At 41.9% G+C, this 24,946-nt stretch overlaps 1 protein-coding gene across 1 annotated transcript in view; it reads left to right on the plus strand.

Moving 5' to 3' along the window:
• Positions 1-24,946, plus strand: part of nck2a (NCK adaptor protein 2a) — a 57,966-nt gene that overhangs the window by 27,967 nt on the left and 5,053 nt on the right. The window contains exon 2 of the mRNA XM_050048496.1: positions 10,763-11,004. Within this exon, the coding sequence (XP_049904453.1) occupies positions 10,779-11,004 (226 nt within the window). The 5' untranslated portion in view covers positions 10,763-10,778. The remainder of the gene's footprint in view (positions 1-10,762; positions 11,005-24,946) is intronic.

A 24,946-nucleotide genomic window follows, 5' to 3' on the forward strand; every position in this document is an offset into this window, starting at 1 on the left:
GTGATGGTGACATAATTTGGAGCCAGAGTCAGCGCAGTAGCAATTCCCATGGGTTTACATTCCTACTTGGACACCTGCCCAACCAATCGCGAGCAGCACCATTGATTGACACACTAAGCTGTCAATCATGACCTAAATCCCTAAATTTTAAACATAAAATTAGTAGTTATAACTAAACTTAGTAGAAAAACAAACACTTCAACATATATCAGCGTCATAGGAACTACTTAAATAATGACAGTAACCATCTTTGGGAAAAATTTATTTGACGTTTACTTTGAGTTTTTAGTTTGTCCCATGTCCCATCCACTAACATGGAGGGGTTGAGGTTTATGACCTATGGTGAAGCCAGCCAACAGATGGGGGATCAAGAATTTTTGGCTTCACTTTTGGGGAGCTATCATGTCGTCCATCTTAATACAGTCTATGGAAAAAAAGTGATGGACGCCCATTTCGTTAAAACACGATGTCCTCAAATTGCTTGTTTTATTCTCCCAACAGTTCAAACCCTAAAAATATTAAGTCTAGTGTCACAATGTGTTGTGAGAATTCACTGAAACAAAAATGTTTAACAGCATGCACAAATTTGAGTTGGCTTCCTAACGCTCTTGGCTTCTTCTTTGTAGTGTCTGAGATTTTTTGCCACTACAGACTTGTAGCACCAAACAACACTTTTTTTTAATACTTTGCAAAATATAAACATGTTTTTCTAAGTTCTCAGCTGTTAAACGAATCTAAATGCAGCAGCTTTACAAGTAATTTACTAAAATTACAGCTGTAAAATTGAATTAAGCTGATCACGGAATAAGTGAGCAACACTTAAATCTTATCAGACATTTAGTGGAAGCTTTCAGAGCTTGGCAAAATTTGATTTTGATTGCAATGGACATATTTAGTGTTTAAAGTCCAGCCTACCAAGCTCTTCTACAAAATAGCTTTCAAAAACATTTAGATCACTGCTCGTTTTGAAGGCATTCAGCAAAATCATTATGAGCAGTGATCAGTACACAAACTAATATGCACATTAGAAGCTTTTATACATGTAAACATGCTGGTTATGATTTTGTGCTCTTAAGTAGTGCTGTTCTTTTGTGAAGTCAGAGCCATCTGTCTGCTGAATGTCGGGATCCAACTCAGCTCGTAAGACTCATGAGGACAATCAGGTGTTTTTGTGCCAGAGCAGCAAGAATTCAACTGAGGCTGAATTAAAACTTCAACTTAATTCTCTCCGTTTTTAGATGACTTTGTGCACCTTAAATGGGAAAGCAGCTTGGAAGCATGTGCTCGTACAACATTGATTTAATTTGCATAGTGTAATAACTTGTGTGGACGTGTTCACATTTAGTAATTATGGGTTTAAGCAGGGCTGCAGAATTAATTGAATATTAATCTTGATCACAATTTTTGCCTCCCACAATTATATGAACATGACTGACTGCGATATTAACATTTAAAATGCATTCTTCACTTGTAGAACATTGCTATATATCAAATCATGCGCTTTTTAAACTAATAGTCGTGGCAGCTGTCATGCTGCTGCTACACCATGACAAACAGTCCTGAATGTTGTGGCTGCAGTTCAGAGTCGAAGAGTTATATACATCAGAGAGCAGACGGGCAAAAAAATATGTGTGTCTGGAGCAGAAGTTGAAGAGCTAGTCCCTCGAAACAGATCATTATACATTGTTTGGAAGTATTTCAGATTAAGGGTGAGTGATGTCAAGCAAGAACAAATCATATGCTAAGCGACGCGTGTACTAGACTTGTGTCAGCACCACAAAGCAACATGACGAACTTGTTCAACCACCTGAAAAAACACCCACAATCTATAGTAAGATGAGTGCCTGAAGACCAGGAGGAGTAACGTTGCCACCATTACCTGTGGCTCAGAGGTAGATCCCCGCCTCCTGTCTGCATGTTGAAGTATCCTCGAGCAAGTGGCACCTTGTATGGTAGCCTCGGCCACCAGTGTATGAATGTGTGTGTGAATGGGTGAATGTGACTCGTAGTGTAAAAAGCGCCTTGAGTGGTCGGATGACGAGAAAGGCACTATACAAATGCAGGCCCATTTTACCTCACTGAATCCCCGTCCTTGTCCAGCATCGACTCGGACATCCATGACAGCAATGCTGTTAGACACGTCCACCCTATCAATCAAGCTCCCAGAGACAGACTAAAATAACCAGTGCAATCACATTCTGTTTACCCAAAGATATGTGTCTAGTGTTTAGGGTTGGGTTTTTCAGTATTTCAATATTGCAACAATATGGTAGGGTTGACTATTGGTGCCTTCCCAAAATATTTACACAATGAAATATTTGACAAATAATCATCAGTAATGTGGATATAATGACTGAGTGGGTAAAGGCAAATAATAGAGCAGCTAGAACAGTCTGGTAAGGTTAGAAAATGACATCCTTTACTGTAATACAGCCTTTAAAACCAGGAAAAGCCATCACTTATGATATTACAATACCTAAAATAACATGGATACATTGTCCAGCCCTATTATGCTTCCAGGACAGGGGTTTCCAGCTGGTATAGATTTCTCCTTAGTCATGAGTTCAAGGTCCACACAGTTTAATATATTCAACGTCATACAGTCTTTGAGCTAGTTTGCTGTCACTTTTAAGTAGCTGTCCATTAGTCAGTCACTCAACAGCAGGAAACAGCACATCAAATTAAAGCGCTGTGCCGGGAATTCACAGTTCTTCAAAATGAAGTGTGTTTGTTACAAACTTGACATGTTTGTCACTTGTGGTCCATTCAGAATGAACCTGTGACCTACTTTAGTCCGCCATGTTCTTCCTACAGTAGCCCAGAACTAATCAAACACTGGCTCTAGATAGGGTCATATGTGTGTTCGTGTTGTCCTGTCAGCCACCGTAGTTCTCCTACACTTCCTCAACCTCACTGCTAAATGCCACTAAATCCTACACACTGGACCTTAAATTGTGAACGTGCAAGAAAATATTTTGTCGACGAATAATCATGATATATATAATCGTGATCTCAGTGTTGATCAAAATAATTGTGATGATAGTTTTAGTCAGAATCGTGCAGCTCTAGTTTAAAGTTTTATGTTGATTGATGCTAATCAATCTGAAGTCATCGGAACAGAGAGCTGGACTTTTTAGGGAGCTCAATTCTGTCCTAGGCTCAGATTGTGCTTCTCACCACAGTTTTAGAATAGCTGAGTTTGATGAAGAAGCCTGTTGTGTCTGCAGTCATATGGCGTGGTGAAGATAGAGCTATCTGTGTGGTCTGACTGTGCCTTCCTTTCAGTCCTATTTTAAGCCGACGGAGAAAACCCTCTTGGTGTCGTATATGAGATGGTTTTCGGGCTTTTTGATGGAACCCACTTGTATGGCACCCATTTTCCCCCCCTGAAGCTGAAGAGGAGCAACCGCCAACCTCATCACAGAGAGGCAGATGAGCTTATGTCATACACCACGCCCTCAGTTTAGGGCCTGCGAGTGTGTGACCGAGACAGCAGCATGAATGGTGTGTGTGTGAGTGACAGATTGAGAGCGTGTTGGGGTGCCTGTTTCACAATATAGCTGTCACTCTGTTTTTTTGGTTTTGTTTGTGACGGGGGAGATTTGGCAGCAGCAGCAGCGGCCGTACATGTGGAAAACATCGTTAACATTGACAGCATGTGAGAGGCATCTAATTCTGCAGTAGCCTGGGTTTTGTTGATAGAGACAGATTATTCTGTGAAGAAGACCGTTAGGCCTCTTTAAATCACACAGCCATGTCCACAGTGGCTGTAACAGAGTGAGTCTGGCTTCCTCATGTTTCAGGCTGTTCAGTCCACTCCAAATGCTTCAGACTGATTGCCAGTAGGGAGTAAAACAGCCCTCCTTCCTGTGAGAAGCAACTGCTGCAAACAGCCTGGAGTGGAGCGGGGGGAGGTGGAAATGTCCCCCATTGGCTGAATTGTGTCCGTCTTTGACCTGAACGCCAAACACAGAAAGCTCTGCCAGACTTTTTTTTTCTTTAAACATCCCTTCTTTTTTATAATCCTCTTTTACTTTCCCTTTCTCTTTGTGTGGTGTTGAAAGAGCCTGTGAGCGTTCCCCCCTCAGTGAAGGGTGTTGTGAAGTGCTGGTGGAGCCCAGCTCAGCAGTCTGTCGCTCATCTTTCCTCTTTTAACTCTCTCAGCAGAGGAATGGGGGGGTCACGAGGAGCATGAGCTCTGAGGCTTTTCTCTTTTTTTAAACCCAGCCTCCCTCAAATCTGTTTGTTTTCCTTTGTGTGTGTTTGTGTGCTCTCCCACAGGAAAAGCGTTTTTTTTTTTTTTTTTTTTTTTGTGTTCAGCCACCTGTTTGTTAACCGTATCAAGGAAACTGAGTTAGTGGCTCTAATTAAATGAAGAATGTCATAAAATGTTCTCTGTAGTGGATCGAGTTCTCAGCCACGGTTGAGTGAAGCCCATATGGTTTTAAACGAGACTTGTGGATTGATTTTCAGTAGCTCGTGGGTTTCATTGGCACGACCTGTTGGCTGGCATCAGAATGAGGAACGGTATATCTGTCGCTCTGACATATATGATTGCCCATAGAGGAGGATGGTCTTGATTTGGAATGGCATTCACATCACTGCCTAATGAGCAAGGTTGTCAAGGAGACAGAGAAACGTGTATCATGGGTGAGGGGAGACAAAGTACCCATGCTAGGATGGGAGAAAATCTCATGTTATTCCACCAATTTACATGAAGTCACAAGTGTAAAGAAATGACACTAAGGTAGAACAATTGGTTTATCGTGTAGTGAGATCACACCTAACCTGTTTGGATAGGGTCTGGTGCTAATGCGTCACAGGGCTGACACGTGGAGACAGACAACCATTCACGCTCACATTCACACCTACGGGCAATTTAGAGTCACCAATTAACCTGCATGTCTTTGGACTGTGGGAGGAAGCTGGAGTACCTGGAGTAAACCCACATTGGCACAGGAAGAACATGTAAACTCTGCACAGAAGGGCTCCCCTACCCTGGGTTTGAACCAGGAACCCTTTTGCTGTGACGCGTCAGGTGACAGTGCTAACGACTGTACCACTGTGCCAATATTATTGTTATTTTAAATATGTTGCAATATGCAGAGTATTGCGATAAAATATTTTGCGATTTCTTACGCTTTTTCAACTGTAAATTATGTCCCCAAAGGAAAACTTCGTCAACATCTGTTTTACCTAATAAGATTAGTTTTCAGTCTGTTCGTCTCACTTCAGCCAGTCCAATATATCTAGTGGACCTAAAGAGAAATTGATTATGTTATTCTTGTTGGCTACTTTAAGTTGAATTTGTATCTGTCACATTAATAATTTGAATAATAAAAAAATCGATACTTAGCACTGTGTGACGATACGATATTGCCACACAAAAATATCGAGATACTATGCCCCATCAATTCCTTCCCCCACCTCTACTGTCTTCTGGCCAAGAAGTGCCAAGAAAGTGATCTTATAATTGATGTATGGAAAACACAGTAACCTTTGAGGACTGACCTTTTTCTAACACAAACTTATAACTCAATCTTGAAAGGGATCCTTTAGATTTTTAAACTCTGGTAGCTCACTGGATAGAGCAAATATTATCGAAGCAGAGTCTTTACCATAGTAGCCTGGGTACGAGTCCGGCCCAGACCCCTTGCTGCATGTCACCCCCTCTCTCCTCTGCTTTTCCTGTCTGTCTGTAAATGTCAAATAAAGCAGAAATGTTGAAAAAAAAATTGTCACAGAGATACATACTGAGCTTTTTACAGTGTAAAAATAGACATCAGTGCTCTGTGGTGGACAGACTATGTAATAGTGACACTGTTTCTAAATGACCTCAAACCTAGTTTGTCATTTCTGTACTGACATATATAAGCTGATTGCAGCTGATATATTATCTTGTCTTTTTTTTTTTTTTTTTAATCTAACCAGCTCTAGTAACTATCCCCTCATATCGCTACCGTAAAAGATGCCTCTTTTTTGTCGGGGCTGTCGTTATTCATAAAATCAGGTTTAGTTTAAAGGCTTACCAATAGTGGATTTTGAAAGACCTATAATGATAGTCTGGGGCAGAAAGAAAAAATACTGCCAATTAATCGGCTGATTTCACCCACTCCACCCCACGAGGGTTTTAAATTTGAAACAGGAAGTGGTGGCATTCACTCAGTCATGGACTATAGTGCTAAGTCAGCCAGAGAAATCATATAAATACATCTTAAAATGAAGAACAACACACTTAGACACACTCACACACCAGAAGGGACCAGAGAAAGCTGGTCCCTTCTGGATCTGTTCCCACCGATCAGCTCATTTGCGTGACTGGTGGAGGCTGCGCAGCCATTGAACACGAGCCGAGTTCCACCGATGACAATAGTTAGTCTTAACAGCGCTGGTTAATGGGTTTGGCCAAAAAAGTGAGATCTCTGTGACGCCAAGCATGGCCTGCCGTCAGTCACCAGATTGTTTTCTAATGTGGTCTATGCACTGATGATACAGGATGACATCACCAAGACTGCCCAGTGAATGAGTTACCTGCTAGATGACTTCATAGCTGTATGACTTCATGTTTACAGTTATTGGTTCGTTTGTAGAAAGTCAGTGTGATCATAAATCAGACCAGAACTAAGAGCCTTGTTATTATTATTATTGTTATTTTTAAACTTGGTCTGGACCAAATGAACCAAACTGCAGTTGTGAAAGTGCTTTTGCTGGAGGGGAGCGTTCAGGTCTGCATGACAGCAAGAATCTTTGAATCTTTGCTGCGTAGAGGAGCAAAATGAGAAACGTCAAGAATGCAAAAACAACGTCAGGAATTAATACCATTGACATTTCTGCTCTGCATTGTGTTTCAGTGTAGTGACAGCTAAATACCTCGGAGCATTTTCCCAACAGACATCATCAGGTTTGCTCATCCATCCATCCTCACCAGGAGGAATAAATGCAATAAAAGAGAAGGAAAGTAATAGGCTGGTCTAATCCAGCAGCTGTAGCCCGGGGCGGATAGAGGCTGCAGCACGTTCACATACCTCCTGTCTCCTGGAAGAGTTGACGTCACCGTCCCTCATCTTGTCATAAATCTGCCCCTTCAGTTCTATTTTCTGTGCTCTCCAAAGAATCACAGCTGCTGCCTTTCTTGTCTTGTCCTGCATGGTGAGCTGACCCTACCACCAGCTTCCCTCTGCTACCTTTGTTGCTGCAGTAAAAGTTGTCACATAATAGAAAGTTGAGTAAGTTATGGTTAACTTGACATAAACTCTCTCTGTGGTGCGTTTCACAACTCCCTCCTCCTCTGCCTCCTCTCCCCTCCTCTGCTGTCCCTGTCCTGGCCTGTAAAGAAATCCAGTTTGACAGCTTTAGTGACGGCAAGCAGAGGCACATTCACAATTGCGGCGTCGTACTATGCAAGCTGTTGCACTTGAATTTTTTACTGCTTGTTGTAGAGATAGAAAGCTGCTATTAGACACTCTCATGCAGCGACACACAGCCCCGCTCTCGGTTGTGACTATAACTGTAAGAATGTATTCAGCGATGGCTGCGCTGTCTCCGTGGTTGTGGCCTAATTGAAGTGGGATTGAATATCTTGGGTTGAAAAAACAGGCAGCGCTGCAGAGTGCTCCCATTTGCATTTCATAAAATGTAGCCTACACAGAAGATATCAATCTTTCCACCAGTAATGGAATCTTTTTATACGGTCTAATTTGTGCAGCTACACTTCTCATGAGTCATAATTCTCTTTTGTGGTTACGCTTTATCTGTGCTCTACCCTCTCATTAAAGAATAAAATGGAAATGACAATATGAGTCAGGGAATATACAATCCCCCAGCATCTTAAATGTGTGTGTGTTTTTTCTCTCCTTATGTCTAGTCTGTGGAAAAAAATCTGTATTTGTGTGCACATATTCTAAATATAGACTTGCCCACCTGCTTTTTTTCCCTTAAGATATCAATATTATTTTTTCGCGTTCACCTATTTTTGCAACGGAAACAGTAAATGTTATAAATATCTTAACCTAGCACCATTATTAAACAGCTCTATGAAAATTATCTATTGCATGTAATTATGTTGTAGCGATATTTAAGTGTCAGTTCCTGAAGCGTGTTGTTGCCATAAATCACAGCGTCTCACAAAAGCTCCTGATCGCCTCATTCAAGATTAGATGCACAATAGACAGTTTTATTTGATTTTTCAAGTTGAGCAATTGCAGACATAAAGACTTTAAAACACGACTATTCATCCTGTATCGTTAAAATTACTCATAGAGAGTGCCTTTTCATCTGCATCCTTTTTACTGCCTTTATTTATTCCTGTGATCTTGTTTCCAGCTGCAGACTGTTAACTCGGCGCTGAGCTAAATATAAACCGGATTGCTCGGATAGTTCTCATACCGTGAGACGCCTTTTGTCACAGAAAGGGTTTTCGCAGAAACTAAATTGGAGTGAACTTTCCAGATCCCTTCATGCATGTTCCTAAATAGACAATTTTCCCATGTGGCTGTCCTGTGAACAGATTCGTGTAATTCCTCAGCAGTTAAGGTGGTCTAACAAACCCATGTCAGATCACCTCACCTAAGGCCCAGTGAAATAGAGCGTGTAATCGCTCACTGTCTGTCTCAAAAACTAATAGGCAAGGTTCTGTGAGTGTGTGTTTGTGTGTGTGTGTGTGTGTGAGAGAGAGAGAGAGCATGCTGAATGAGCACATAAATTGATTTTGTGTGTTTGTGCTGCTCACGACCAAAGAAACCTTTTCAAAAGGGCTTTTTTTGGCTCGAATGTTGCATTTTAGAGCAACTGTCCTGAAACCTGTTGGCCTTATTGTGTTTGAAACAGTCACTTGTTATCTTCTTCAGGAGTGTGTTGTGCATGTGGGTCCTATATGTTTTATAATTGTCACACAGATAGACGATTATGTGGATTTTGCCATAATCTTCATCCAAGGATTTATCAGTTTTAGTGCCAGTTAGGGGCTGATTATTCCCCCAACTTTAAACTCATATTTAGGTCTAGGTTATGTAATTTAGCTCTGTGATGGACTGGCAAACCGTCTAATACTCAATGTGAGCTGGGATAAGCGGTTTAAAAATTGTGTGCATGGATGGATATGGATTAATTTGTAATGACTTGTCACTTGTCACAGCAAAACTGAGCCTTGCACACACACCTTGAATATATCCTGTTCGTTAGGAATAATACTGGTGGGCTCATAATTTCCTGCATTTAAATGAGGACAAAACAGAGATCCTAGTTTTTGGCCTCTTACACCATGCCACTGTTACTGCCCATAACCTCAGTCACCTTTCCGCCTACATCAAACCACACGCTAAGAATCTGGCTGTTATATTTGATGGTGATCCAAGTTTTAACAGGAAGGTGGAGTATGTTGTCAGGTCCAGCTTCTTCCAACTTAGAGCCTTCTCCAAAATTAGGCATTTTCTGGCCTCTGATCTAGAACCAGTCATTCATGCACTAATATAACCCAGGCTGTACTACTGTAACTCCCCCTATCATCCTCATGCCACCATCTCTTGTTTAAAACTGATTCAAAACGCTGCTGCCCAGTTATTGGCAAAGTCCAAGAAACAAGACCACATCACCACTATCCTTGCATCCCTTAGGGCCCTGGCACACTAAGTTGACGCCCAGCTGTTGGTCAGTGTCGTGCCGTTGACTAGCATCTGTCTCCCTAGTTTTTGCGGTATGTCCCACGCATTTGGCACTTGTCAGTCCTTGACTGCTTTTATTTCGGCCGCTTCAGTTAGTGGTTGAAATCCCTCTGATTGGCAGTTAGACTGCGAGAAATGGAAGTGAGGAAAGTAAACAAAATGGCTAAAGTCAAGAGTGTGAAATCAAAACAAACTTTTTATATTAGGTAAGATTATGTTTTTAGCCGTTATGCTCATTGGCAAAAACATTTTCTAAGTGTTAGCGCTGTTGTTCACTGTTACACGGTAAATGTTATTGTTCTTTAAACATCAGGTTGTGTTGTTAATGTGCTAACTGGCTAACTACCGTCTTGAATCCATCCTGTCGATCTTCTGGTTTTCCTTTGTTGATGATGAATACAGAGTATAGCTGCGTGCTGGTATGGAGAGTTTTTTCCTCTCACGCAGACGCAGAATTTTAGTGCTTGTTGGCACTAACATTGTTAGTGTTCTTGTTTGGATAAACTTCAAAATCCTTTTAATTGTCCACAAGTCTCTCCATGGTCTTGCCCCTACATATATCTGAGAACTTTACCCCTTGTAGCACCACCAGACCCCTCAGATTCACCCATGGTAATATGTGGCTGTGACCTGTTAGTGGAGAAAAAGGTCGAGGACAGGGTGTTTTCTAGCTGCTCCTCAGCTCTGGAATAGCCTTGAAACTTGAAAGTTATTAGTACATTTACAGACAAATAATACTTTTGGTAGGCAGTCTTGTATTGAGGTTTATGCCCAGTATTATTCATTATTTAGCACAACAGATCATCAGTGAATTCAAGGATAACTTTGTGTTCATTTTGAGATGTATACTATCTACTGAATCTAGTCAGTAAGTCATTCACACACAGTATTTCTTAATAAATTCATCACTAATTCATTCAGGTACCCATGATGAACCTATTTGCCCCATAAGTGGTCATCTGAACCAGAATAAGTGACTTGTCTTGTAATCTTTACCCTGTTATAAATTGTTCCCATGCTAGTAATCACTTTGCAGATGCTGTATACCTCTATATGGAAGTGCATTACTCCTTGTCTGACCCCAGTCCTGTTCTTCTCCCCAGGAGGACTCCATGAAAGATGACAGAGGAGGTGATTGTTGTAGCCAAGTGGGACTACACGGCCCAGCAGGACCAGGAACTTGACATCCGTAAAAATGAGCGTCTCTTCCTCCTGGACGACTCAAAGACCTGGTGGCGTGTCCGCAACGCCGCCAACCAAACGGGGTACGTGCCATCGAACTACGTGGAGCGCAAGAACAGCCTGAAGAAAGGCTCACTGGTGAAGAACATCAAAGACACACTGGGTAAGAAGAATAATTTAGTTTCACTCTGCTTAGAGGTTAAAAGGTCGCCTGTGTGTTTGAGTTTAATGTGAGTAGTAGGGGTGTTAACGGAACACAAAATTAACAGCTCGAAAAAAAGAACCGAAAGCATAGGGATCTATTTCTTTTCATTTATTTTGAACAGACGGTAGTGCAAATGCCACAATCCTCTTGCTGGGGACTGAGGTAACATTTTGCCCACAGGCAACTTTGATAAACTATTTTCATTATAAAAACAAGGAATATTTCAAGCACTTCTGTAATACTCTGTATGAACACCAAATAAGCACTTTTCCAAAAGGCAATATGTCACCACAGGCTATAAAACAGAAAAGCATCTGTTGTGCTTTGAAATCGAAAATACAAAATCTGTTTATTAATAAAAAATTAAACTTGTGCATCAGGAGGAGTGTTACAAATAGCTTTGCCTTGGCTGATTTTAAACATTCAAAGCACCCAAACATTATCATCCTGGGTATCAACACATGCCGTTGAACGTGCGTTAGCATGTTGGATGTGTTTCCATTCACAGACCCTACAACGGTGTAGCAAGGCTGACAAGGTGTCCTTGTCTTAAACACAACTCTATCTCTGTTGCTGGTGTGGCCGACCAGAAAACCGCAGGCGGGACTTCCAGCTCTGGTGTCACATTTGTGCTCGACAAAGGTTGGGGACACGAGTCACATGACTTTTGAGGACTTGAGACTTGCTTGACTAGCAGTGATAAAAGACTTTTACTTGGTGTCCGTGACTTGAGACTAGAGGTGTGCCATATCATCTCGTTCACGATAATACTGGTATGTTTTTCAATACCATATGAAAAATTCATCTTGTGATACTCGCAATATTTCGACTTGTTGACATTTGACGTCTTACAGTTAACCACGGCAACAACATGCATGGCTGATAGCGAAATTATTACCGACACCGCGGTGGTTCCAAAAAGGGGAGCAGCTTCAGTAGTGTGGAATAAACTGTGGCGTCCTGAATGTTTTATGAACAGCCATGGACTTCTAAGATTCTTTTAGTGACTTGCTGCACAGTGTCTCTCCCTCTTCTCTCTTGCCATGTGCACACAGGAGTCACAAAAAATACATATCTGTGAATGTGCGATAGTTATGGTATCATAAAGCCTGTCACAGGTTACAGTGTGATGATTAGAGGAGAAATGGCAGAGCATAAAGGTCCAGGTGTAAAATAAAAACAACTCAGTCATTGAGGATTTTGCCAAAAAAAGAAGAAGTAAAAGAAGGAAATCACCTGTTGATTTATATATGTAGATAGATATAGATAAATATAGATATATAGATTTTTTGTATGCGAGCAGCGATATTCAAGGTCTACAGCTCAAAAGTTTGTGACATCACCACTACAACAACCACCTTCATCCGTAACTACAAAACTCACAAAGGAAGCTACAGAGGTCTTTTAGTTAACTTATTAGCTTATTGATCTGTCAGACGATAGCTAGAAAGCTAATGTTTCATAAGATAATCAGAATTTCATATGACCTGACTTGATATAAGGCTTGACTTGTGACTTGCTTGATTGTCACGACAGTAACTTGGAACTGTCTTGACACTTCAGGGTTAAGACTTGAGACTTCCATGTAACTTGCACAATGTGTGACTTACTCCCGCCTGTGGTGCTCACCATGGTGTGACTGACTCACACACCAATCAGCTTGTTGTGCTAACCTCAGCACATGCTGTTAATGGCATGCAGCTTTAAGTCTCCAATGGTGAACTGCGGTTTGACATAACAAGCCTCAATCTACATACATGGGTTCTGTGTGCTGTTCTGTACAACAGACCGTGACCCCTGTACCCTGACAGTTTGGTATGAATACACCAACCATTAGAGTCCTAATTAGTAGACTGTTTTCAGTGGAAGTGGAAATCTCTGCTCTTCCGTTACAGTACTTCGTGCTTCCTTGTAGAGGAGATGAGATGTGGTCACAAACAGTGGTCAGTTTGTGTGCATGCATGTGTGAATCCTCTCAGAAGTGAAATGATTCCCTCACTGTGTCTCTGCTGGGAGCTGTCACAGTGCACTCCAGGGATCCTGTTGAGTTGGCCGTTGCTCTCAGCTGTCAGCACACTGTCTCAGTCCCCAGTCATGACTTGAATACATTAGACCATGTGTGCAGCCATAGCTTCCAACTCATGAGAGGGGCTATCAGTGCATATATTATGAGTGGAAGTAGCTCAAGAGTTATTTTTACTTTTATGGCATTAGACATGAAAAGCTAAACAGGCTATTAATAAGCTACTGTTCTTTTATAGCCATCATTAAAGATATTAAGCATCTAGGAAAATTAAATGGTTACATAGGAGAGATGGCTTTTATATGCACCCAGTGACAGTTATAAAGGTCTCTCTTCACAAAGTCATCTTTGTGTCATAACTTTCCACCCCCATCACAATCAACTAGTAAAGCAGGACCAGCATGTAATTTCAGAGAAACAAAGAATACACATATGATGCACGTTTCAAAATAGGCTGCCTGGTTTAAAACAAAAACAAAACAATGAATCTTTAATTACACAACTTGTCAAATTAAGACGCCTCAGTACTTGATTGTGCTAAGTGGCTAACGGGCATGTAGCTACTCCCATGTTTCAGATGATACTTCATGTTTGTAGTCGACCAATGAAGATGAGTTTACATATCACCTTGGGCTCATCCATCACCTTCTCAAAATGATCCCACACTTTGGATTTCCTGCCCGACGTGTTATTAACTAGCCTGTGGAATAACCGCAGGTCGCAGCCCTGGAAATTAGGCGCTGTACACATGTTACGTCTTTAACTGACTGGAAAATGTGAGGTTGGACGCTGGGCCCTATTGTTGTGCCTGTTTTGTGCCACCTTACAAGAACGCAGCTGTAGGTTGCGTCAGAGGTTGCTTAGCAACCTTAAAAAGCACCGTATCATAGCCTGTTTATCTGAAATCCTGAGAGCAGAGCTGATATTCTTCCCAGCGCTGTTTATAAGTGTGGAGGCCTATCGTCCTTGGGACAGATGTAAAGCTCTGGGTAGCCCTGCACTAACATGATCAACTTTTCCATATTTATCAGACTGAATATTTACAGAAGGGAAAGATATCTGTCGGCTGTGATTGGTTTGTAACATGACTCCTGTCTGACTGCTGAGCATGGCCACTTCCTGTGTCTGTCTCCTCAAATAAATTCCCACATGGTCCAGTCATATAGGTTTTGATTTATTTTGACAAGGCACAGCTCCTGAGTTTCACATTTGTTTTATTTTTTATTTATTCATTTTTTTCTGTGACTAAGCAACCATTGAAGTCTTGCCAACTAATGACCTTTATGGTCGACTAACATTTGGTTGACTATTAGGGGGCAGCCCTATTCGGTACCCAACCTTATTGTTGAGTCTCATTCCCAGGTCGTCAAAATACATGTTTCATTTGTTACAGGGTGATAGAAACATGTACACACACCTAAGTGTTAGAGCGTAATTTATACCCAGTAGCTTGTGCATAAACCAGAGCTTGCCTTGCAGTAGTAGTAGCAGTGTGTGTATGACACATCGCTCCCCCACAAGTCAATAAGCAGTGACTTTACCAGTTTCCCAACACAATTATCTTGTCCGTTGTTATTTTGATATTTGCCGGCGAGCTCTTTGGTGCAGCTGTTGCCTCTGAGCATTCAGCCGCGGCTTCAAAACATCTTTGTTTATGTCACTCAGGCATCGAGAAATTGGTTTAATTTATTATGACTGAAAGTGAGACAGATTATCTCATAAGGCTTCCCAGCAGCTTGTGATCTAATTTGTTTTTATGATTTTGAATTTGAGGGAAGGATCACAAAATTGCTGGGTCTACTGAAGCCCTTAATCACCTGTAGACTGCTGATGCCACAGAGGTGACGGCAAAAAGCAGCCGTGACAGAATGAGATGGCATCAGTTAAAAATGTGTGCGAAATTGGGAAGATTTGGTGAGACGTTCAAGTAAAGAATGACATAATTAAGATTAAAATGATCAGCTTGCTCTACTTTTTGTCGCAGGAAAAGAGCAGGATGGAGCCTGGCACAGAAATTCATCTGTTTGGACATTTCTAGCATCAGTCAGGCTGGTAGAAGAGGGAGAGAGAAAGAGAGTGGACATGGGGGAGAAAATAGAAGCGTGGTAGGGATTCTAACAAGACAGAATGATCAAGAAGTTCAGTTGTAATAAAAATAGTAACTGTGTGACCCTGAGAGGCAGAAATATTGGTTAGAGGGAGCTGAGGGGGGTCTGGTCTAATGCACTGATTCCTCTCGGCTCTGTGGATACCAGCCCTCGGGGAAACTCTGCGGCTTTATGTGGGCCAGCGTGGCACAGCCTGCCACTGTCACCCTCACCAGGGTTCATTGTGTTCAGACAACATGCATCTCCCCCTCGTCCACACTGCTCCATCAGCCCTGTTCTATGTCACTGTAGGTCTTTTCTATGATCAGTAGATTGATTAGTGGAGAAATCAGCAGCCTAATGGTTGTGCTGAAATGATAGATTACCTCCCTGCCCCTGACATTGTTATATATCGACTCCAACATTATGGCCTAGTTCCATTTGAGTCTAAGTAGTGTGCTTCCAGCCAGTAGCTCTTTAGTGTTAAAAGCCTGATCAAATCCAATAGGCGAGAACATTTTCATGATGAGGTGATGAGCAATAGGTGAGGTCAGGGGCTAATGGAACTTACTCACACACTTGAATAGAGATTCTGATTGGTTGAGAGCGTGATTACTTCATCCTGCCTGGCTCTTTTTCTCTCTTTCTCTCTTCAGTAAGTCCACATTGTGATTATGGACCTCGCAGATAGTCTGTGATCACTGTTATCTCCAGCTCCTCCTTATTTAGGCTGCTTTAATGTGGTTGTATCATTGACATTCTTGCAAGCAGAACTGAATTGTAAATGGCTCCATGCTGCTTTGTGCCCCAGTTTCGTCTCGCAGGAAATAAAGACAGTAATGGGTGAAAGAATTCAGCAAAGGTCCTACTCATTGCTGAATCTGGGCCAGTACTTATCAGCACAAGAAACTGGGAAGTTAGATGTTTGTCCACTCGTTTTTACTGCAGTCGCAGTGTGAGTGTGCGTGGGTGAGTGTGAGGTGCTTGAAAGCACTCTGTCCAGTCCTCAGGTCAAACAGCATTATATCCCTGCAGTCCATTTTACCCAGTACTTTCTAATAAACATAGTGATTTTAAGTGTTGAGTGAAACAGCACAGTTTCTTGCTTAAACAAGCTGCAAAAGGAGCAGTAATGTGTGGCTGTGTAAAGCATAAAATGAGGTCTACTGTACTTTGAAAGCCCTTAATAAGAGCTTAGACTTCTACTGACGCCTCCAGAATCCTCATGATCTTAACAGAGCTTGGGGTGTAGCAGCTATCAGGGGTACATTGTTTGATTATTCATACATAGTAGGGCTGTGTATCTGTACTTGATACCTTTAAGGTATCAACCGAAATAACCCAGTATGAAGTAGTATCGAAATGTCTTCCAGTCAAACAATACCTGCAGTCGATCCTTTTTGTCCCAGTGGTTCAATCCCAGACCGTCCCGACTCCCCAGCATACCAGCATACTTTCTGTTGCTGTTGTTCATCTGCCCACTTTGCATAAGCTAACGCAGCAGTGGCTAACATCCAACACTTTGCTGTTAAACAGCCCAAACTCAACGTTGCTGCTGTCTCCGTGAGCCGTCAGTTCAAGGTCGTTTAGCACAAACTAACATAGGCAACAGTAGCTAGCATCAGTAGCCACTAAAGGGTCACGACAAACTCACACACCGACACGGAAATGGCTCAACTCTGTTGTTAAACCCATTAATAGCTGTTAGGTATTGTTAGCTGATGCTAACAGTTAGCTCTGCCATGGTTTGTGTGCAGCTGGGCAAGCGCTCACAACTGTCGCTGGTGCAGAGCTCACATTCCCGCAGCAGCATTGGCAACCCATACTGTCAAGTGTATTCAAAATGCCATGGCTTCCCACGCTTGAAAAAGGAAGGACTTGACCAGACACAGGATTTCACTCATTCTTCGGTTTATTTAACCAGTAACAAGGAAGGTGAAAAACCATTAAACACAAAAGAATAAAACCAATATGAATAAAATTCAGCATTTTCCATCAAACAAGGTAAGTACATTTAAACACATTTTTCAGGTAAGTGCATTTAATTAGGTAAAGGTAAGTATATTTTAAACACGCATTACCTATTATTTCAATAAATCAATCCAGGTAAGTAATGTGTAAAATTAGGCATTGAATAAACAGAAACCTAGTTCTACTTTTAGAACCATTTACTTTTAAATTAACCCATTTTACCTTATGTTTTAACCTACATTTTATACAGATGTATAGTTCATACAGACTTTAGATATGACATGTATTTCTATCACAATTTTAAACTAAACACTCATTTTTTTAACTTAAATGAAATCAAGTATTTTAAACTGATTTTACTGTAGACTTTAACACAACCATTTTTGAACAGAAATACTTTTATTTTTATACATAAATTAAATATTTTCCCTTCAAATGTTAATAAAGCAAAATTTGCTATATTTTAAATACTAGCCTATTTGTGCACTTTAATTTATCTATTTAAACAAGGTTTTAAGCAAACTAATTGGGCCACTATTTGCTTTACAAATTAAACAAATATTTTATGATAAATAAGGTAGGTAACCCAAAGAAATAGGCACAAATTAAGTATCTAAATATTTTAGCCGATTACAATCACAACTGCTAACTTTAACTCTACCCACATAAACAATGTTAAACCCAAATCAATAACAGACAGCACAGTTCATTTGCCCAAATACAATACTTCAACACAGCCAGAGTCACAGCCACAGTCTAGTTAACGTGAGCTTACCGGTAGCCCTTTTGGTTTGAGTCCTTTTCCCATGCGTTTGATCTGTGAAATGCTTCTTTAGTGAATGTTTCTGCTGTCCTCAGCTCCGTTGCACACAGCCGAATGACTGGTGTGTCGCTTATTGTTCTGAGCTCATGGCGTGTGCTGCTAATTAGACTGATTGCTCTCACCTGTTGAGGCGCACCGTGGAGCATCACGCGCGCCCGCCGTTACGGGCACGGAGCAGCACGGCCGCTGTCACACTTCCGGGCAGATCGCCGCAACACATACAGTCTGTGGTGTGGGGTGTAGTGAAGTCGCGCGTTTTTTTGATGGAGTTGGCAGTTAAGCATCCCGAGATGTCGCCAAAACATTCGGCACCTCATTCACATTACAGTTATAAATTCAGATACTCTACTGGTATCCGAATCTTTTAAAGGATACTGGTAGAATAATTTTTTAAGTAACACCCAGCCCTATACAAGAGTTACCGTAAGTATATTTTGTTAAGAATTTGAGATTTGTGAGGTTGCCTAGAGATCGAAGACAAGTGCAGCGTATCAGCACAGCCCCAGTTTGATTCCGGCATGTGACCTCTGTTGCATATAATACTTACTTTCCATGTTTTTTAGCCATGCTGTTGTCATAGCTCTAGAGATGCAATGTTTGTGTGTCAGTCAGTCAGTCCACCACTTTGGTCCAAACTGAAATACCTTGCCAACTATTGGGCAAGCAAACTCATCAGGGGCACAAAAGGTTAAACAGATGCGAACCCCTGAGGAGGTCCAGGGGCATGCTTTAGAATGTAGATTTACAGCTGACCTTAGCTCGAGGATGTAGGTAAAAACTTACCCTAGAATTAATGTAATTGCACTTATGCTAAGTTAATGAAAGAGGGACATCAGTTCAGGGCACTTAAAAAAATCTCACACATCCCTCAATCTGCTGTAAAAGCACTCCCTCGCTCTTCCCTAATTCTCTCATTCAGAAATGGAGTCAGATAATAAACACTGAGTTAAGATTAGGTAAACTATCACAGATGTTCCACCCATCTTGAATTTACTCATACAATTTTGTCTCGTTTTCCAAAACAAATCCAAAACTATTTTTTTAAATGACATCATGGTTATGACAGTATTACCCTTGATAATATATCTTAGCATTAAGAAAACAGAACCATCAGGGGCTAATATTAATGGTAAGTCAGCAGGTACTTTAGTTGTGTAGCTCATGTTGCAATCATCAGCAACATGAGAAGTCCCAGAGCGCTAACATCAGTAACATCATTTGTGTGGAATTGAATAATAACAAGTATGCGAGCTAACATTAGACTCCATGGAAATAACATTAACACCTAAAGTTACATCCAAATTGTGATGGGTAGCGCTCATTAAATCCACACAACTCAGCCAAGTTATCAGGCTAATTATTTTTACTTTATTAGGTACACCATGCTAGTACCTGGTTGGACCCCCTTTTGCCTTCAGAACTGCCTTAATTCTTCGTAGCACAGATTAGATAGAGGCTGTGGTGTTTAAATCATGCTCAGTTGATACTAAGGGGCCCAGAGTGTGCCAAGAAAATATCCCCCACACCATTACACCACCACCACCAGCCTGAACTGTTGATACAAGGCAGGATGGATCCATGCTTTCATGTTGTTTACACCAAATTCTGACCCTACCATCTGAATGTGGCAGCAGAAATCCAGACTCATCAGACCAGGCAACGTTTTTCCAATCTTCTATTGTCCAGTTTTGGTGAGCCTGTGTGAACTGTAGCCTCAGTTTCCTGTTGTTAGCTGACAGGAGTGGCACCTGGTGTGGTCTTCTGCTGCTGTAGCCCATCTGCTTCAAGGTTGGACGTGTTGTTGGTTCAGAGATGGTCTTCTGCAGACCTTGGTTGTAACCAGTGGTTATTTGAGTTACTGTTGCCTTTCTATCATCTTGAACCAGTCTGGCCATTCTCCTCTGACCTCTGGCATCAACAAGGCATTTTCTCACTGGATATTTCCTCTTTTTCGGACCATCCTCTGTAAACCCTAGAGATGGTTGTGTGTGAAAATCCCAGTAGATACTCAGACCAGCCCGTCTGACACCAACAACCATGCCACGTTCAAAGTCACTTAAATCACCTTTCTTCCCCATTCTGATGCTCAGTTTGAACTTCAGCAGGTCTTCTTGACCAGGTCTACATGCCTTAATGCATTGAGCTGCTGTCAAGTGATTGGCTGATTAGCTATTTGCATTAATGGGCAGTTGAACAGGTGGCCAGTGAGTGTTTATGCTCAACTTAAGTGCTAATTTGCAAATATTAGCATGCTAAGTTGTTGGGTAGATTGTGACTTTGGTAAATATTATAAGGGCTTAACATGTGCATGTTAGCATTATGTGGGCATGTTGTTCAACTGTATCTCAACATAAATGCAGAACCCACGCTGACACGGGGAGAACATGCAAACTCCACACAGAAGGGCTCCCACGCCCGGGATCGAACCGGCAACCCTCTTGCTGTGAGGCGAGAGTGCTAACCACCACACCACCGTGCCGCCCTATAAAAAAAATGCATTTAATAAAGGCAAAATGCCAAAATATTCTCTTTTTTTAAAATTCCGTAGCAGTTTGAACCAATACTTTGAGAATTCTTGTGACACGTCTTTTATAACCAGTCGCAATGACATTGAGACAGCTGGTATTCTTTTCACCCTGTGAGTCTGTGTGTGTCTTTGTGGCAAAATGTGGTCTTGCTGACACCTACAGTAGCAGAACAGAAGTGGTTTTGAGTATTCTGCCAGGTGTTTACGTGTCTGTCAGTCTGTTTGGGGACAGATTTTGTCACTGCCATAGTGTCACAACAGTGCAAGATGCAGTAATGAAATGTGGTTGAGACCAAAATGAAGGCTTTGTGTATTGCGAGCAGAGTGATCCTGTCGCAAGATTGTCTCTAGTTCTAATTTAATGTAATTTGTCTCCTGGAGCGTTTTGGCAGGTTTTACTGGTTTTACACACAGTGATGCATTAGATTATCACCCTGTGGCGCTTGCAGAATATTGAGAACAGTGCATCACTGCTAGGGTCACATAGTTTATCTGTAATTCATTCAAAGTACTCGTTTAAATCACAGCACTCGCTGACACAGTGCTGATTCTTCATTTAAGGGCCCGGATGGGCTTTTTCATTACTCCAAACACTTAAACGTGACTGGTGGGTGGTTTGGTATTGTGTGCACTCGTTTATTACAGTAACTTACACAACTGCCCTCCACTGTAAGCTATGTAGTGAAGCAATATGCTGCAACATGCAGTCATCGTTGCTTTCATCAACTGACTTCCCTCTGAGTTGAAGTCCTCTGGGCTTGGAAATCTCGTCTCCCCCCACAAGATGAAGTGGTAGGTGAACGTTGGGAGCGAATGTGTGGGAGGAGGGTATATAGCCGGCTGCTGCTCTAACCAGCAGGCCAATGCCTTGAAGTGGAAATGAGTGAAGAAGAAGAAAGGTGTGTGTGTGTGTGTGTGTGTGTGTGTGTGTTTAAGTGTTCTCACTTTGCTCGAGTGAGTGTTTGCTGCCTTCTTGTGTGTCCTTCTTCTTAACCCAGTGACGGCGACACTCTATCTTACTTTTCCTAAGGGACTACCTGAAGTAGGTCTAAAAGTCAACCTTTGTCTTTGGCACACAGTCAGGAAATGCAGACTCACACAAACACACACACACATATAGATACACAAAGCTATCAAATATGTAGGATGCACACTATCCATAAACATGATCCGCTTGATATTCCTGTCTCATCCTTCTTCTTTGCGTTTTTGTCAGCTGTGGCCTCTGATGTGCTTGGTCTACTGTTTGTGTGAGAAACAGCTGCCAAGGGACTCCTCGTCTTTCTTCACAGCTCCCCTCCTCTTCCTCTCCCCTCTGCCAACAAGTTTCATGCTACTCTGTGTGAACCTAGCAGTTTCCCAAACAATGTAAATGTTGTATTCTGCAATGACATTTCTGTGGCATTTCAGTGGGCTCTGTGAGGGGAAGTTGGGTGATTAGCTGTCAAGAAACTCACTCCAGTTATTAGTAGCACACATGAGCCTCAACTGTCAAGTGAGTGGTTTAAATGTTGTCACGTAGTGTATCATTATTATTTTAACATGAATTTGGAGAGGAGACCTCCTTGGTTACGCTCAGCTGAGATACTTTAGAAACTTAAGGGCTCATTGAAGTGTGCAAACACATGTTTAAAGGCGTCTTTGAAAGTACATGGATGAAAAAGTCAAAGACAGGTAAGACAGGCGGAGACTTTGATCCTGGCTGTGCTTGTCATTATCAAGCCCATGGTGCCTGCTCCACTTTTCATTCCCTGTCTACACCACCTATTTTCAGCCTTTTGATTAGTATAGATGTGTATATGGCGTAGAGATAGTGTCGACAGAATACCAACTAGATAACGAGCTTTCATTTCATTGTGTATGAGTAACAGGACATGGGGCGCTCGGTGAAGTGGATGTGTGCACCTCTGTGTTAATTCTATTATCAGGAGTATCGATCTGTCCTTCACCGCTGAGGTCTCTCATAGGATATCCTGTATCCTCTATTTCTAAAGTAGTTTTCATGCTTCTGAGGGCCCATGAGTGCAACTTGCAGCCTCAATTAGTTTCCTGCTGACCTAAACTGCCTCCTCTCCCTGCGGAGCTCAGGCCTTTCCCTGCTTTCTAAAACCTGCTTTCAGTCTTCACAGCCTTTCACCACTGCCCTAATGTGTTTGGAGCATACGTTTCAAGTTTAAAGAGATAGTTCGGAATTTTTGACGTGGGGTTGTATGTGGTTCTTATTATCTTCCATAGTCAGTCTGTTACATAATGTAGTTGTCAGTCGGCTTGCCCCAAGTTTGGAGAAGGAGACAGGAGCACCACCATGGAAGCTAAGCGATGTGCTGCTTTGGACAGGGGCAGTTCTTTCTGACAGGGACCTAAAGCAGTTATACCCATAGTTACACAGACGCCGATGACGTCAGCACACTGGCTGACTCTGTTATCTTTGGACATTCCCATAGGAAAGTTGTAATAGAACTAGCGCTGGCTCCCAGCGGTAGTGTTGTGATTGGATCCAAATCCGTGTACGCCGTATTTCCTCGACCAACGGCTGATTAGCTTTGCCTTACATCCGCCTACACCGGAATTGCTGTTCCCCGAATTGTTCTCTGTTGTACAACAGAAAAGGAGATTAAAATGTATATGATTTAATTTGATTCAGCTATATTGCAGAGCTGCACCGTCCACAAGACTGGAAAAATTAAGGATTTACAGCGTGCCGTACCTATGGCAACGCCGTCACGTGGTCTGGATATCCCCGCCCATTTCTATTACAAAACGAAAGACGAATGTCCTCAGACTCCCATTCCGAAGTAAGGGAGGTTGGTCACGCGAGGCTATTATACCCACCAATGCTCTCTTTAAAGCCACCAAACTCCTTTGACAAAAACACAATTTTTACCTCACAGAACACGGAAGCTGCTGGTCTACCACTGCCTCTGTCTGTTGGTTTGTTTGTGTTATTGTGTAATTTGGTAAATCCAACCTAACCCTTTAAAACACCAAAGTCACACAACAACACAAACCAAGGGTGTTTTCACACCTGCCACTTGGTTGGTTCAATCAAAATCAAGTTTGTTTGCCCCCTAAGTGCAGTTCCTTTGGGCAGGTGTGAGCACATCAATCACACTCAGGTGTGCACCAAAACAACCACACCGAGACCTTCTTGAAGAGGTGGTCTCGATCTGGTTACAAACAAACTCTGGTGCGGTTCGTTTGTGGTGAGAACGTGTTCCGATCTCGAGCTGAACCAACTGCAGTCACATGACACATTGTTTGGGTTAAACATGAGCATGTTACAGTCCTGGAGGATTATTAATGTGCACCTCCTCCTGTACTGCCTTAATATGCACATTCAGCACATCCAATGCATCAAAACATTGTTTTCTAGTTGGAGCCGCGCCTTGTTTTCAAACTGTATGGTTTGACTAAAATGAACAATGACAGCAATATAGTCCACGATGAGCAGCGCTAAAATCAACCTGCGTAGTTGTCCCTCCATTGTGACATTAGAAAGTGTCCCATTTATCTTGCAAGTGGACTCTTCTTCAACGCTTACTTGCTGGATTTTTCCCACATGGAAATTCTGACCAATCAAGAGCAGCTTTCTCGTGCAAGGCATTTTATCTGGTTCGCTAATAAATGCTGTTGCGAGGACACGAACCAACTCTAGGCAATTATTCAAGTTTGTAACTAAATTAGTCCCTGATTCGGACCAAAGGAGACAACTCTAGGTCTGAAACCACCCTAACTAACCAATGGAGGCAGTGGTAGATGAGCAGCTCTTGTGTTTTGGGAGGTAAAATTACTGTTTTTGTCAAAGGAGTCTGGTGACTTTGAAGAGAGTGATATAACAGCTTCCATCCCCTGTTTGAAAGGGATGTCCTCTTTAGGTGACTAAAATACTTTTTGCTGCTGTGCCCATCCACAGCAGTAAATTACTTTTCTTCCATGGCAGTAGTCCTGCGTGCTTCTCCAAACTCTGGGTGCACTGACTGCCATCTACTGTAGGTAATACTGACTATGGATAAGTACCTCATACAACCCCACTTCAAAAAATATGATTCCTTTAAAGCCGCTACAATATTTTCATAATAACAACGGATCAAATGACTGCTTGTGAAAGGAGTTGGTTGTAGTGACAAACCCAGAGAGAATAAGCACTTGTCTCTGCAGCTCCCATCAACTCTACGGAGTGTCTTCAGCTCACTGGTTTTATTTTACAGCTTGCAATGTAACTGTTTTGGTTCACTCTTACCACTTCCATCAGACAGCTGTTTTCAGTGGAAAAAATCTCTGGTGTGCACAGTAATGTATGGTGGCATTATCAAAGGGCAGACAGACAAAATTAGTGTATAGCTAGTGAACATAGTGAAGCATTTGGGAGAGCAAAACAGAACTAAAAAGGGAATGAATATTAGACCTGCCTGATACCAAATGAATGCTAATGCTGCTCCATGTGTGCTGAACATGGAAATAAGCAGCTG

The sequence above is a fragment of the Epinephelus moara genome, chromosome 7 (genome assembly GCF_006386435.1).
Source record: "Epinephelus moara isolate mb chromosome 7, YSFRI_EMoa_1.0, whole genome shotgun sequence".
Lineage (NCBI taxonomy): Eukaryota > Metazoa > Chordata > Actinopteri > Perciformes > Serranidae > Epinephelus > Epinephelus moara.